The 15,523-nt window shown below is 38.0% G+C and overlaps 1 protein-coding gene across 1 annotated transcript in view; it reads right to left on the reverse strand.

Moving 5' to 3' along the window:
* zfpm1 (zinc finger protein, FOG family member 1) overlaps positions 1-15,523 on the reverse strand; it is a 104,717-nt gene that overhangs the window by 37,921 nt on the left and 51,273 nt on the right. Inside the window, exon 3 of the mRNA XM_077568518.1 lies at positions 10,212-10,349. Within this exon, the coding sequence (XP_077424644.1) occupies positions 10,212-10,349 (138 nt within the window). The remainder of the gene's footprint in view (positions 1-10,211; positions 10,350-15,523) is intronic.

The raw sequence follows: 15,523 nt of genomic DNA on the forward strand, positions 1-15,523 counted from the left end.
GCGCAAATCTTGTTACTTTGCTAAAAAGTAAATCAGCTGTGAAACTTTGAATCAGAGAGATCGAGACAATGTAAGTCCATCCCAGCATGTGTTTTAGGAGCTCAGCCAGTCGCTAAATCACGCCCGTGCCTCCATTTCCATCAGCCCTCCCTTTTTCTTAAGCTGTAGCCTGTCACAAATTGAAAGTGAAGACCTTCCAGAAACTATCCCTGATAATCACATAAATTAATTAGAAAATGTTACTTGACATTCTCCAAGCACAGACAGAATGAAGGGGGGGGAAGATTGAGGCAAAGCCACAAAATTAATTGTATGGTATGTGACTCTGATAATTAATTCATGTCTGCTTTAACAACTCCTTCTGGCGCTCCAATGAAAAAGGACGTTTCAATCAAACCAGTATCGGCAGTGGTCAGGAAAGGAAAGTTAAAGAGTGACAGACTCGCTCGACATGCTCAGGGTCATTTAGAGGTTCACCAATTAAACAGAAGCGACCAGAAAGGAAAGAAAGAACAAACCGAGGCAACATGAGAGGGACCCTTAAAGACAGACAGTGTCCATATCTAGAAAGAGTGCACAGATACTGTGGACAAAAGCCTCGACTGCTTTAATGGTAACTCAGAAGTTTTGATTTTGAAGTGGAGAAGATTTTAAGGTTAGGATGATTATTGCAATTATTCTTTGAAAGCATCAACCCTCCCCTCTTCAGTCAGATCGATTCATATATGGCAACAGGTCGCAATTTTTGCTATGCCCTGCACTGCAAAAACTGTAAAACATGATCTCACCAAAGTCAGCTCACTTGTGACCCTATTGAGGACAAGTCCTACAGAAAATGGCAACTTATTTAATACTGACCTAATTGCTTTAAACATCATGTGGCAATAATTGCTTGAACCTTACTTGGCAATTAAACCAGTGATGAACCTGAATTCAAATGAAGCAGGAATGAGGTATTACTGCTCCTGGCTATGTCGCAATAAAATGTTAAGTTCTCCTAGGCGGGTGGAAGAAATCCTTAAATAGTCCATTTATTCAAAAATATATAAGTTACTTTCATATACTGATAAAATGTCTTTACCCATCTCGAAATGGGAGACAGACTTGTCTATAGCACCGGAACCTGACTTTTGGATTCAGGTTTGTGAAAACGCATTTAAAATGACAAAACACACAAATTTACAACTTATCCAATATAAAATTATTCACAGAACATACATTACTCAATATATGATGAAGAAAATGGGACTCTCAGACTCCGACATTTGTCTCCAATGTTTACAAAACACTACAGACACTTATGTTCATGCTTTATGGTTATGTACTCCGGTTATGTATTTCTGGACTAAAGTCTTAGAAAAACTTTCCGCTATTTTGGACTGTAGGATACCTTTATCTCCAAATTTGTGTTTGCTAGGTGACCTAACAACAACTGACTTACCACATAAACAATTTCAATCTACACTTGTAGCCCTTACTATCGCTAAAAAAACAATTCTTGTTAACTGGAAAAATAAACAAACTCTGAATATCGACCAATGGTCTAACCTCCTCATAAATCACATTTTAATGGAAAAAATATCTGCCTCAAATAAAAAACAAATATCAAAATTTATAGAAACATGGTCTACGTATATAGAATTTTTTAACCTAATTCCGGTTACTTAATTCTGTCTGTTAGCGAGAGCCACTACATCGTGATAACTTACATTGATGTTTCTGCATTTGGCAATTTATTATTATATTATATCATTAGTATGGGATTTTTTTTAATGGGCTTTAGGTGAATTGATGAATACACACACGCTCGCACGCACGCACGCACACACACACACACACACACACACACACACACGCACATACACATACTCACCCACATACAAAAAAAATATATATATATATATATATATATATATATGTGTGTATATGTATATATATTTTAAAAAAAAAACATTTATTAAATTTTTTTAAATTGATTTGTTTGTTTGTTTTTTAAAAAAAAGGAGAGCAATGATGATGCCAAATCGAATGAACAATACTGAGCTCTCCTGAAAAAAAAAAAAATAAATAGTCCATTTATTCAAGGCCTAAAAAAATACCACCGGGGCCAAATAAGTGGATGTGCTGCCTGTAGATTACTACATGGCTGCAACGGGCAGCTGTGCTTTTAGCTTTAGTCTCAACTCGTTTGAAAACAAGAACATCAGCGATGAGAAATTGTAAGAAATCCACGCAAACCTCTCGTGCACAAGTTGTCAGGGAAGACTGATACAGTATTGACCCAGACGTCCAGAACATGCAGGGAAAAAAAATATAGCATATTAAAAAAATGTTGTTGTTTTTTTTAATCTATTAATTTTCTTCATAGCTGATCATGGAAATGTAGTAAAAAAGTATGACTATAGACCAAAAAATGATTTCATACTTATGATATTAACCAACAAAAATGCTGCAGACACAGGTTTTGTTGGTTGGTAACCACCCATTAAAAAAAGAAAGAAAACCATACAATGGTTACTAAAACTAATAATAATGAATAATGATGATGCTAACCTTGACTAAATATTTTCCTGCCAACCTTATGAGCCAATCACTGCTGTCAAACTAGCTCACTCACTGAATGAGACTTTTTAACTTAAGTAGATTTGCATTTTCTATTTAAACTGAGTCAATTTCAAGTCACCTCAGTCACCTTTGTGGGTTTTTATTTCTTTAAATGGGAAGTCAACCTTAAACTTTTCTTGACAATAATGTGCTATATGTGACCTCACTAGTATAAACATGAGATTGTGATTAATATTACATTAGTGCAATATGACTTATGCAGCAAAATCCAGCTGTTTTTATCCATCTCAGGGGGCGGCCATTTTGCCTCTTGCTGTCCACTGAAGATGACATCACAGTTGCTCAGGGCTCAGGCAACGACCAATCACAGCTCACCTGTTTTCTGAAGCTGAGCTGTGATTGGTTGTTACCTGAGACCTGAGCAAATGTGATGTCATTTTCACTCGACAGCAAGTGACAAAATGGCCGCCTTCTGATATTGATCAAAACTGCTGGAATCATATTTCACTGACACAATATTAACCAAAATACCGTATTTAGACTAGTGGGGCTGCATAGAACATTATATCGTCAATAATTTTTTGGGGGGTTGACTTCCCCTTTAAGGTGAAGCTTACCAACAATTTTGCCTGTGGAACCAAGACAGACCTTCACAATCTCCTTCAGGTATGACCCGCACTGACAAGCCCTCTGGCCTTGTGACAGCCAATCAGCATCCCATGCCATTTTGACTGACATCTCAAATTGACAGCCAGCAGAGGGGCACCCTCCTCCTGAGATGCATGGGAGTCTGCTGGTTGGAGATATGGAGCAAGGAGACTGAGTCGGAGCACAGTAAACTCCATGTTTGCAAGAGATGGATGGATGTGGGTCAGCTCTACTGTCATGCAGCTCACGTTTATTCTGTAACAAACTACAATACACTAACTATTGCCCTGTACTTCAGTTTATGTCCTTCCACAACAGCCCACAGGAATTTCAATGAAAATACAAACAGGCTATTGAGAAGAAAAAAAACCTATAACATTCACTCCTTCAAGAATGTCTTTTTGCACAGATTAATATTTTGTCCAACATTCCACTGCCATATCCGAAACATTCTATTCTTTACTGAAGGCTCAAAAATTACACCAGAATTCATAAATGTATATTTTTTCTAAGAGAAAAAAAAATTCCATAGAGATTCTAAAGAACCAACTTTTACAAAAAAATGAACATTTCAATGTTGGCTATGATAAATGAGAATATTAAATTGACAGCCAATCTTAAATGTGATACTTGAGGTACTTCATTTAAGAGCACCAACAAGACAAATGATATCTCCCTCAGCCTTCCAACTCTTAACCCTACCCACTTCCCATCGCTCACCTCTAATTTCGCTATCTGAATTGGCCCTCTTAAATCTCTCGCCCCTCATCTGTGCCTCTCATTGATCCTTAATCCCTCACCCGTTTTCACCCCTCATTATCTCTAAACTCAATATTCTTTATTCCTCACTGTTTCTATAAGGGCCGTGCTCCCTCACCTTCATCTCACCTGTCCCTTTAAAGGGGAAGTAATATGGAAACTGTATTTTTCATTAGCTTGTACAGCACTGTACGTCTGCTGCGCCTTCCCATGCATCAAGTGTAAAAAATATACAACAAAGTAACTTTTTTGCGAGTTTAAAATGTGTCAGTGGGAACGTTTGTTCTGAATGTGATGATAGGTATTACAACACGTATCATAATTGTAAAAATGTCATGTTTTAGTTCTTGTGTTGGAATTTGCAAAATGTGCGTAGATGTACCAAATACAGGCCAAACAAGAGGGTAAAAAAATGATCAAAACTTAACTCTTTGACTGCCAGACGTTTTCAGAAAAGGGATGCCGTGGGTGCCAGCCGATTTAAGCATTTTGACTGATCTTTTGACTGATCTTTCAAGGTACACAGAAAATTATGTGTTTGGACTATGGAAACACACATACTACCAAATGAAAGATTGGACTCTCATCTTTCATCAGAAAAAAAGTGTGTTTCTACCTTATTCCGTTTTTGAGTAATCAACAATAGAAAATGGTTTGTTTCACCTCTGTTTTGAAACAAACGTCTTTTAACGTCTTTGGCACTCCTCCATAGGATTTTACTAAACGTTATTTAACGTTTTTGGCAGTCAAAGAGTTAATAGCATCAAAAATACAAGCTCTTCAGTTGTAAAGAATCAAGTGATCGTTTGGCCCCTTCATGCACCTTTCACAGTACACGAGTCCTTTCGTAGCATCAATGATAATGGCGTCTCAAATTCAAATTCATAATGACAATTGGCAATACCAGTTTAACCTCAACGGCTTCTACTATAGACATCAAGGTTATCTCAGTTTTTTTTTAAGAGCTTGTGAATTTGATAATTCATCATATGTCTATTCATGCTGTGTTGTCCATCAGCTCGCAATTGTATGTGGACACAAAAGCACTTTCACTATTTCGATGGTGATTCTCTTTGGCCACTGACAATGAAGTTATAAGACGAGCATGTGAGGAGGCTGCCAGGCAGCCAGCTAGCAAATGACAAGGGATTACTGTGACACCATTTGCATATCAAGAAGTTAAAGCTGCGAGGGAGAAAATATCGAACCTTCAAGCCTGCAAGGTCATTCAAAAGATAGGCTTTTTTTTTTCTCGGCACTTCATAATTTATTTTGCATATCATGCAATATGGACAAACTGTAGATTAAAAATGGCAGCTTTAGCAAATCATACCATCCCTGATAGGGAGCAGCTCCCACCTAGACCTTTCTTAAGGCACCCTCCTGCCACTGCTCGATCAAAATGACACACATACACACACGCGTGCACACTGCCGCAGCAGGCAGATGTCATCTTGATTGTTTCAAAATAGAGTACGCATCCGAGAACTGAAAATTGCTTGACTCACTAATCCATTCCGAATTATCACTACTTTAATTTATTATATCAGCAGAGGCCATAAAGTCATTGTCTTGTTTCTCAAGCTGCAGCAAACAATAATTAAAAGGGAAAAACGTTAATATATGCAGTTCAGACTACCACAAACAACAGAATGAAAAAAATGTGTCCAGTCATTAACTCATTCACTGCCATTGGCGGTTATAGACGTAAAAAAATAAATAATAATTTTAGCTATTTCTATTACTTTAACGTTATGTTTTTAAACTTTTGTTAACTGGAGTATGAAAACCTAGAAAAATATTGTTCATTTCGAACAGATATAAAATTTGTGATTAACTCTTTGACTGCCAAAAACGTTAAATAACGTTTAGTAAAATCCTATGGAGGAGTGCCAAAGACGTTAAAAGACGTTTGTTTCAAAACAGAGGTGAAACTAACCATTTTCTATTGTGGATTACTGAAAAACGGAATAAGGTAGAAACAAACTTTTTTTTTCTGATGAAAGATGAGAGTCCAATCTTTTTTTGGTAGTATGTGTGTTTCCATAGTCCAAACACATAATTTTCTATGGACCTTGAAAGATCAGTCAAAATGCTTAAAATCGGCTGGCACCCACGGCATCCCTTTTCTGAAAACGTCTGGCAGTCAAAGAGTTAATTGTGAGTTAACTAGTGAAGTCATGCGATTAATTACGATTACTGATATTAATTGCCTGACTCCCCTAATGTTTAATATTTTTTTCTTTAAAAAAAAGAAGAAGAATAAAATAAAATAAAAATCATTGTAATTAATCACTTGACTTCACTAGTTAACTCACGATTAATCACAAATTTTATATCTGTTCTAAATGTACAATAAAAAAAATTCTAGGTTTTCCTACTCTTGTTAACAAAAATAGAAAAAAAACGTTAAACTAATAGAAATAGTTCAAATGAATGTATGGCAGTGAATGAGTTAAATAAGAAATTAATGAATGGAAAAACAGGAGATAATTCATTGTAAACATGCATTGCATTTCAATGCATTGGAACACAGTTGTAGGTATATCACTTTACATATAAATAGTCAATGATCAATTAGCTCTCTATGAGCTGGCTTCCTTAGTATAGTAAGTTTCTGTGCCTAGAAGTAACTTCAAGAGCGGAATGCTTCGAAAATGGTGCAATTCTCATTTTGATGAAAATGTGGAGAAATATGCATCAATGGAATTCAGTATTCACACTGAAAGTGAAAATACCACTATGTTCAAATCAAAGATCAGGCATTGTCCAGAAGAGAGTTGATTTAAACCTATAATTCAGCTTTCAATAATAAGTTTACAGAGCTATAAACATTGCTCCATAGTGTTAAAGTTGTTAATGTTGACACTCCTGAGCGACTTGGCAAAAAGTCAACGGCAAACCTACATAAGATTAAACACTAGGAACTTCTCGTCCCTAAAGCCAGTGTCTACAATCAACAACAGTGAGTAACGAGTGGAATGCCAACACTCCCACAAGAGATAAAAACATGTTTACTTCCATTCTAGCCAATACACACTTTCTCTCTCATTCGTGTATGGGAAGTGTTTGATACATGATGAGCATTTTGTATGGACAAGAGTACATTGGCTGGTGGCCACACTGAAGCGAAGAGAAGGAGGTGCATGTGCGGCGCTTAGCAGAGTTGTTAAGCTAGCCTGTGATGGAGAGAGCAGAGGAGGAGAAGGTGGATGGATGGAGGAAGGGAAAGCTTGACGATAAGAGAAAAATTCAGACTGGTCAAAGTTTCCTTTTTGCCAATCGTGCTCCTGATAAAGACAGCGCCTGCTCCGGAGCTGATAGAGGGGCTATCTCTCTCCCTTTCTCTCCCCCACTCCACCACCTCGCTCAGCCGGCAGTTAGTTTGTGCGGAGGAGTGTGGGGGGGGGGGGGGGGGGGGTTTAAAAAAAACACGAAGGACCATATCAGTACAGCATCATGGTGCTACCATCAACCAGCCTCCACGCAGCAATTAATATCGCTCCAATTACTGTTAAAGGGACAAGGCTGGGACAGGACGATAATGAACACATCCTCTCCTCCCCACTGGAGGAACTAAAACACACATCCGCGCACACGCACACACAACAGTGTGTTCACATGCTCAAAACATAAAATGACCACTGCTTGAAAAGGAACTATAGTGAAAGATGGTGTGCTAATCTTTGTGCACTGTTTAACTCATTGAAGACAAAAAGAAACAGCAAAATAAACAAAGCTCGATAAGAAAAGGTATTTTTCCTGTTATCTCCTCGCTGTGTGTGTCTGTTTTCTGTTGTTGTTTTTGACTTGAATGCATTTGCATCCCTGTCATATTCACATCTCCAGAAGGGAAAAGGTAGGACAACACAAAGGACATTGGGAGATGATGACACATCGGATCGGATCGGTTCATATCTACACGTGTGGAAAAAATGCTAATGTTGTTTTTAATTGATTTCTGATCATTATAATTTGGGCTGCTCAGACTCATTTTATTCTTGTTTTTCTGTCAATGAGAAAATAGCATACATGTACAGTGTTTATACATGACATGATGCTGATTAAAGTTTACATTCCCTGTATACCACTAACTATAACGACAAGTGAAGAAATATGTGACCTGCTCTGACTAAGGGTCTGCATGTCACAAAGGTTCGTTTTGAGTGATTGATCAAAACACAATGGGTGGTCAAAAGTATATACTCTAATTCAGATAGCAACCAATAAAAGTTGCATGCACGGCTGTGTTGCCTCACAACGATGGTAGGTTGGTTAATCCTTACCTTATAGGAGAAACCGACAGACTCTTTTGAAAAAAATTTGAATTTCCTCAAAAAGTTGAATCATTTCCATAATTCCATTCAAAAAGTCAAACTTTCATAGATTCAGGGCCCAAAACCAACGTGATTTCAAGTATTTATTTTTACATTATTTGTGCTTCCAGCTCCTAAAACCCACGAAAACAGGATTTCAAAAAGTTTAAATACTGTGAAGAAATCGTCATGTATACTTCTCAGTGTTTTGCATGGGGAAAATGATGGCTGGATGGATGGATTGTATTTTCAAAACGATATCCCTTTGCCTTAATCACTGCCTCAACGCACCATGGCATTGTCCGGGGGGATTTGGAAGCCCACGTTATCTTGATGCTTGCTGTCAGCTCTTTGTTTTTGGGTCTCGTGGCCCTTATTTTACTCTTGATAGTACTGCTGACAAGTGGAAAAGGAGGGCCACAATACAAAGGAAAATGATACAAATAAACAAATAAATACTTGAAATCACTTAAATTGTGGGTCTTAAATCTATAATCTATGGAAGTTTTACTTTTTGAATGGAATTATAGAAATTATTTAACTTTTCGAGTAAATTCAAATTTTTGGAAAAGGTTCTGTATGTCATCATGGGAGAGATGCCAACGAATGTTTGCTACTTAAATATAGAGATCTTTTTTTAAACAACTCTATTTGACCTTTTCATTTCAAGTAGCCAATAGTATTCATGCACTAAAGCAAGGTGTGTCGCAATATAATTACAAGAAAGTTAAACACTACTATGTTTACATGCCACCACCTCCCACCATCAGCGACTGACAGTAAAGTGAGTCAGGATGACGTGGAAAAGCTTTCAAATGCCTGTCAATATTTTGATCGTCCTCTATGAAAGACGACATGCCACAAATTTGGCGCGTCACAAATGAATTTGTCTGCTTACGTGGCCGAGTTATAAATATCACCACAAATTTCCACTTTATGCTGTTTTAAGTGGAATGAAATTCAACTCCATTATCCACTGTTAAACTAACAGATGAAAAGAGGATTGTGATTGGTCTTCTCAAATCCTGTCGCCCTCGGCACATAATGCACGCAGGGCACATTTGAAAACGAAGTGTTGAATCATCAAAACGTTTTTATTTTCATGTGGCCAAATTCATTTGAGATAAATATCCATGAAGAAACTTTCTTGACATCGACCACAAAACCGAATACAAATACCGTATTTTCACGACTATAAGGCGCACTTAAAAGTCTTAAATGTTCTCAAAAATTGATCGCCTTTCAATACGGTGCGCCATATGGTCGTGAAAATGTTGTAATCTTTTAATTAACAGAGGATTTAAAAAAAAAAAAGTTCAATGCAGAAAACTTAATTCCGACTGCCACGTGTGGCCGAAAAATGAAACTGCACACGAAAATGTTTAACATTTTGTCAAGTAGATTACATATACATTGTTGTTTACATATTTGAGAAGTAGCAATTTATGATTTTTCTTACACGTTTTCTGAAAGTCGATATATCAAACACATTCACAAAAACAATGGTGATGGTATGTGTTGTTGTTTTTTTCTAATAGCAATTCTCAGCATGTTCATTCAGACCACTTCCAAACATAGAAATAAAGTCGGGAGATATCACACGAGGACGTGATCATGTTTATGGTTTTATAAGCAGAGAGTGAATGCCGCAGTCTGGTGGGGCAGAAGGCAGGAGGCAGGTTTCGGGGGAAGGGCAGTGGCGCCACCATGGGTTAGCAATTAGCACGACACTTTACAACATATTTCGTTTAATGTGATCATTTAACTGACTATTGACTTCCCACCCAGGAGACTGCCTGTCTTCAATATTGCACATTTTATTTGAATCCACTTCAAAAGAATGACGTGAACAACAGTGAAGGCCTGTAAGTCACTGTAAAGGACCTCGACAGCGTGTGTGGGCTTTGAAGGGTAACTGCTCACCTGGACCGCTCCACTGCAACACCCCGTCCTCTTCCTCGCCTTCATCTTCCTCTTTACCACCACCGTGTGCCAGACGTTGCTCACCCCCATCTTCATCCATCTCATCGGGGTCTCCGTGAAAGTTCCGCGTGCCAGGCTCTAATACAAAACACACAGAGTGGTTTGTGAGAATTCCCGTGAGCTTTTCAGACTAAACCATTCATAATAGCTGCCATTCAAATCCGGACATTCATCGAACTAATCTGGTGTGTGCGCTTGCAAGCTAATGTATATTTGCCCGTGTGATGTGTGTGAATGCGTCTGGGCAGTGGCTGTTCCTGTCTGTTGATCAAAGGCTGCTGTGAAATGACTACCTGAGCTGTGTAACGCAACACCTCGCCACACAGAGATGGGCCCTTTGAAATGCCGCTTTCGCTCGTTCTGCTTTCACCTCTCTCATTTTGGGGCTACAGTACTGTATTTCCTTTTTTTTTTTTTTCTTTTTCACAGGAGAGCTCAGTATTGTTCATTCGATTTGACATCATCATTGCTCTCCTTTTTTTTTTTTTTTTTTTTTAAAATCCAACAAATCAATTAAAACAATTTAATAAATGTTTTTTTTTTTTTTTAAATACATATACATATATATATATACACACATACACACACATATATATATATATATATATATATATATATATATATATATATATACCCTTTTTTTTGTATGTGGGTGAGTATGTGTATGTGTGTGTGTGTGTGTGTGTGTGTGTGTGTGTGTGTGTGTGTGTGCGTGCGTGCGTGCGTGCGAGCGTGTGTGTATTCATCAGTTCACCTAAAGCCCATTAAAAAAAAATCCCATACTAATAATATAATATAATAATAAATTGCCAGATGCAGAAACATCAATGTAAGTTATCACGATGTAGTGGCTCTCGCTAACAGGCAGAATTAAGTAACCGGAATTAGGTTAAAAAATTCTATATACGTAGACCATGTTTCTATAAATTTTTATATTTGGTTTTTATTTGAGGCAGATATTTTTTCCATTAAAATGTGATTTATGAGGAGGTTAGACCATTGGTCGATATTCAGAGTTTGTTTATTTTTCCAGTTAACAAGAATAGTTTTTTTAGCGATAGTAAGGGCTACAAGTGTAGATTGAAATTGTTTATGTGGTAAGTCAGTTGTTGTTAGGTCACCTAGCAAACACAAGTTTGGAGATAAAGGTATCCTACAGTCCAAAATAGTGGAAAGTTTTTCAAAGACTTTAGTCCAGAAATACATAACCGGAGTACATAAACATAAAGCATGAACATAAGTGTCTGTAGTGTTTTGTAAGCATTGGAGACAAATGTCGGAGTCTGAGAGTCCCATTTTCTTCATCATATATTGAGTAATGTATGTTCTGTGAATAATTTTATATTGGATAAGTTGTAAATTTAATAAAAACAGTACTGTATTTCCGCCAGTATCTCATTTTTTTTGTCTTTATGATTGACCACCTCCCTTCTCTCTCGTTCCCCCCACTAAATTTGAGAGTCTCAGTCCCGACTTTATCGCTATCTTCTCCTTCCTTTGCCCTGCCACATTTAGCGAAGCTGTCAGTGTTCTTCTAATCAACACTGATATACCTGCCATTGATCAAGCTGATTACAGATAGCTCACTGTTCAGTGATTAAACAGATCTCTGTGGTTCAGCACATGATCTGACCAATGTTTGTGCGTGGGTCCTGAAAGTCTTCACGTGTGCGTTAATACAAAGCGGTTATCCATGCGTGTATATGTGAACTTTGCCTGTGCAGCTGTTATCAGTCTGTTTATCAAACGGCCGTGTCCCTCCCTATTAGCACAACTCGTGATTAGTCAAGATTAGATCAATAGTTACATCACAGCACCTCAGACTATCTGAGTAAAGATCACTCTTTTCTTGTTCTTGAAGTCTTGCATCACATTCAGGACAAGGGTTATATGAAATTAAAATGTCTCAGTCTCAGATGTGTTTGTTTGTCGCACTTAAGAAAAAATAAGTTAAGTGGTCTTTCTTTCTAAATCTAGGTCACCTTGCATAAGGCGTTAATGGTCTTATTGTATTTTCCAACTTCACACTAAACCAATGTTGCTTTGTGCCGAAGTACAGAGCTAATAATGGGACCGCCGCCACAAAGGATGTGAGGCTTGAAAACTTCAAAATAAGGTTCAGTCACACACAAAAAAACAATTCATGAGGATGTCCTAACCCCTGGCATATATATTTTTTTAAGCCTTCAATGCTTTAGCTTCGCTTCCGACGCTTTAGCTTACAGTGCACAAAGGCCATGTTTACCCTTACATTCCCAGTTTGATAACGAGCAATAGCGTCCAATCAATACCCACAATAAAAGGCCCGGCGACCACGAGACACGCCCTTCAATGCCAACATTAATAATGTAACCGTTGAAAGATTGGATCTGAATTGCCAAATGCAGGAACAATCTCACACTCATACACACAACATCAAATCATCTGACGTCTACCGTTCAAATTATTCTTCACGCAATAACTTTATGCAGCAACATACTGTACAAACAACAAAGGACAACACAAACACAAGCACACACAAATACTCCATCCCCCCCACCCGCTTAAACAGTGCCATTATTTTCAGCTATAAATCACATTGAATGGCACATTGATTTTATCCTGCTGGGGATGGAGCGTGGGAGGGGAGCTGGAGACACAGTTATTGCGTTTAATATTATCAATATTATCTCCCATATCATCTCAGACAGGGAGGCAGGTATCAGGAGGAGTCGACAGACACTTCTCTGCCAAAAACCCTCCCTCCCCCCACATAGCAAGACAGTCTCCATCAATCTGATAAGCTCAACTTCCCCTGTCAAACTGGCAGGGCAAAGTCATCCAACAATCTCACCTCCTAACTCATTTCTATATTTCTTTCTTTCTTCCCATATTCTGCCCTTTTGTGTATTTCTGCTGTCTTGCACATGCTGTAGTGGCTGTACAGAGGGTGACATAAGGTAGATGTGACCTTGCAATACCCGTGGAGTGAAATCTTTGCAGCAGCTGCACCAACGGCTGGAGTGGTATTATTCGACCACAAACACACAAGCCAATAAACAATCAATGTAGTGAAGAGCAGGTTGACAGAAGATTAAAAGCATCTGCACACTATGACTTGCCCAGCCTTGGATACATAAATGATACTCAAAGATGTCAAACTGTAACTATTTTAATGTATGCTACGTGTGTATGGGTAGAAAATAAACAAAATACAGTAACTTTCTTTTAAAGTCTTACTTGACAAATGAATAAATGTGCTTAACCCAACTTTATGTGACAGATTTGTTTTAAATTGTATTAATTATTATTTTATTTATTTTTTCCTGCGGACGGCGGTGATCATCCAGCTCTCTGGGGCAAACAGCTACAGTAATAAAAATAAATAAATAAACAAATTGGGAAAATAATTTCATGTTTTTCCCCCCTAGTTGAGCAAAGCCAATTCATATGTGTGAAAAAAATAATAGACAACTCATGACGCATACACTTGTTTCTGGTGAAACACTGACATATATGGGAAAATGATGACGAGTAATCAGCTATCTAGCGCGTGCACACAATTCTAAACAAAGGAGACTCAGCCATCCGGTCTCTTGAGGCCAAGGTGAAGCATAAGAGAAAGAATGTACGAGTCCAAACATTCCCAATTGGAGTCCAGCCAAGGACCATATCTTGCATTTCCCTCTCATCTCTCTGGTGCCTTATAAAATGTTTTTAAATGTATCACAATGGTCTGAAAATTATTTCTGATTGCCAACAAATAGTCAAAATAAAGAAACCTCAATAAACGGTGAATGAGCATACTGCCCTCTCATGCCTTTATTTGTAATTTGCATGTTGCACCTGTAATTTTGTGTGTGGTCCAGCTTCCCTCCACAGTCTGAAATCATAAAGGGTTAACTACAATAAAGTCTCTACATTTCTGTTTGGTGTGAATGTGAGTGGAAATGGTCATCGGTCTCAATGTGTCAGCTATGTGGTTGACTGGTGATCTGTCCGTGCTCTTGCCCCAATGAGGCTGTAGACTTTTGCATTGAGCCTACAAATGATTAAGAAGAAAACACACGAATTGATGGCTAAAGCACAAAAAAAAGCTGGAAATTCCACACTAAACACAATATTTCCACTTGGACTCAAAACATACAATGCAATAGATAAACTCTCCATCAAGATAAAACAGAAAAGGAATAATATTTATGTGTTACAGAAACTTTCTAAACACATTATCAAAAATGGATGCGGTTGCTCCAAAAAGGACATGACAGGTCAAAACTGGGTCGCACACAGACTAATAATCAGTAAGCTTTGGTCAGGCTTCCTGTGATCTAGATGTATGATTCTTGAACCTTTTTGCAAAAAAATAAAATATAAAAAGGAACACGTGTTTGCAACTGTTAAGAAACTCCAAGAAGAAAGAAGAAAAAGAACGGAGGAAAAAAATGAAGCCACAACAGAGAACGAAAGAACACATGCTGGGAGGGGTGTGTGAGAAAGCCAGTGTGTGTATAAGTGCGTGTATATGCAATAATAACATTTCCTACAATATAAGTAGGGTGTTATGGACAGAAGTGAGTGCATGGTTGTGTTACTGTTAAAATGTGTTTTTCTTGCTAGTTATCGGGGCGCTTATCGTGTGTGTGTGTGTGTGTGTGTGTGTGTGTGTGTGTGTGTGTTTGTGTCAGCGATTGTCTCTTTCTCTCTTCCAGATGGCGGATAAGAGGCCTTGCCTTATTAGCCAGCAGTGGCCAGATAAAGAACCTGGTATTGATCCCAGGTTGAAAGAGCAGGTTTCGTCAAACATGGCTGATTTATAGAGAACTGATAATGGCAACGCTGGGAAAGCGAGGAACCCTCAAGAAGGGAGTAGTGGATGAAGCGTGTGATGGGATGATGAATGTTGGGGAGGAAGGGAACAAAAAAGGACAAAACAAAACAGAAACAAAGAAGCTTCAGAAGTGATCAATTGGATTTTTTTTTTTTTTTTAAATATATATTCCATTACCCCTAACCTACCGTTCACCTTTTTCTCCCACGCACGCACACGCGCACACGCGCACACACACACACACACACACACACACACACACACACACACACACAATATCCTAATCTCTAATCTTGTCTCGATTAGCACCTGACAGAATTTCCATGGCTTTATCAAACCAACCGAACCAACAGACGCTTATCACTTCCAGCCCCAAAATTTCACAAGTGCAGGAATTTTTGAGATTATAGAAACACAGCTAGAGAAATCTTGAATAAGTCAAAAG

This window comes from Vanacampus margaritifer, chromosome 6, assembly GCF_051991255.1.
Source record: "Vanacampus margaritifer isolate UIUO_Vmar chromosome 6, RoL_Vmar_1.0, whole genome shotgun sequence".
In the NCBI taxonomy this organism is placed as follows: Eukaryota; Metazoa; Chordata; class Actinopteri; order Syngnathiformes; family Syngnathidae; genus Vanacampus; species Vanacampus margaritifer.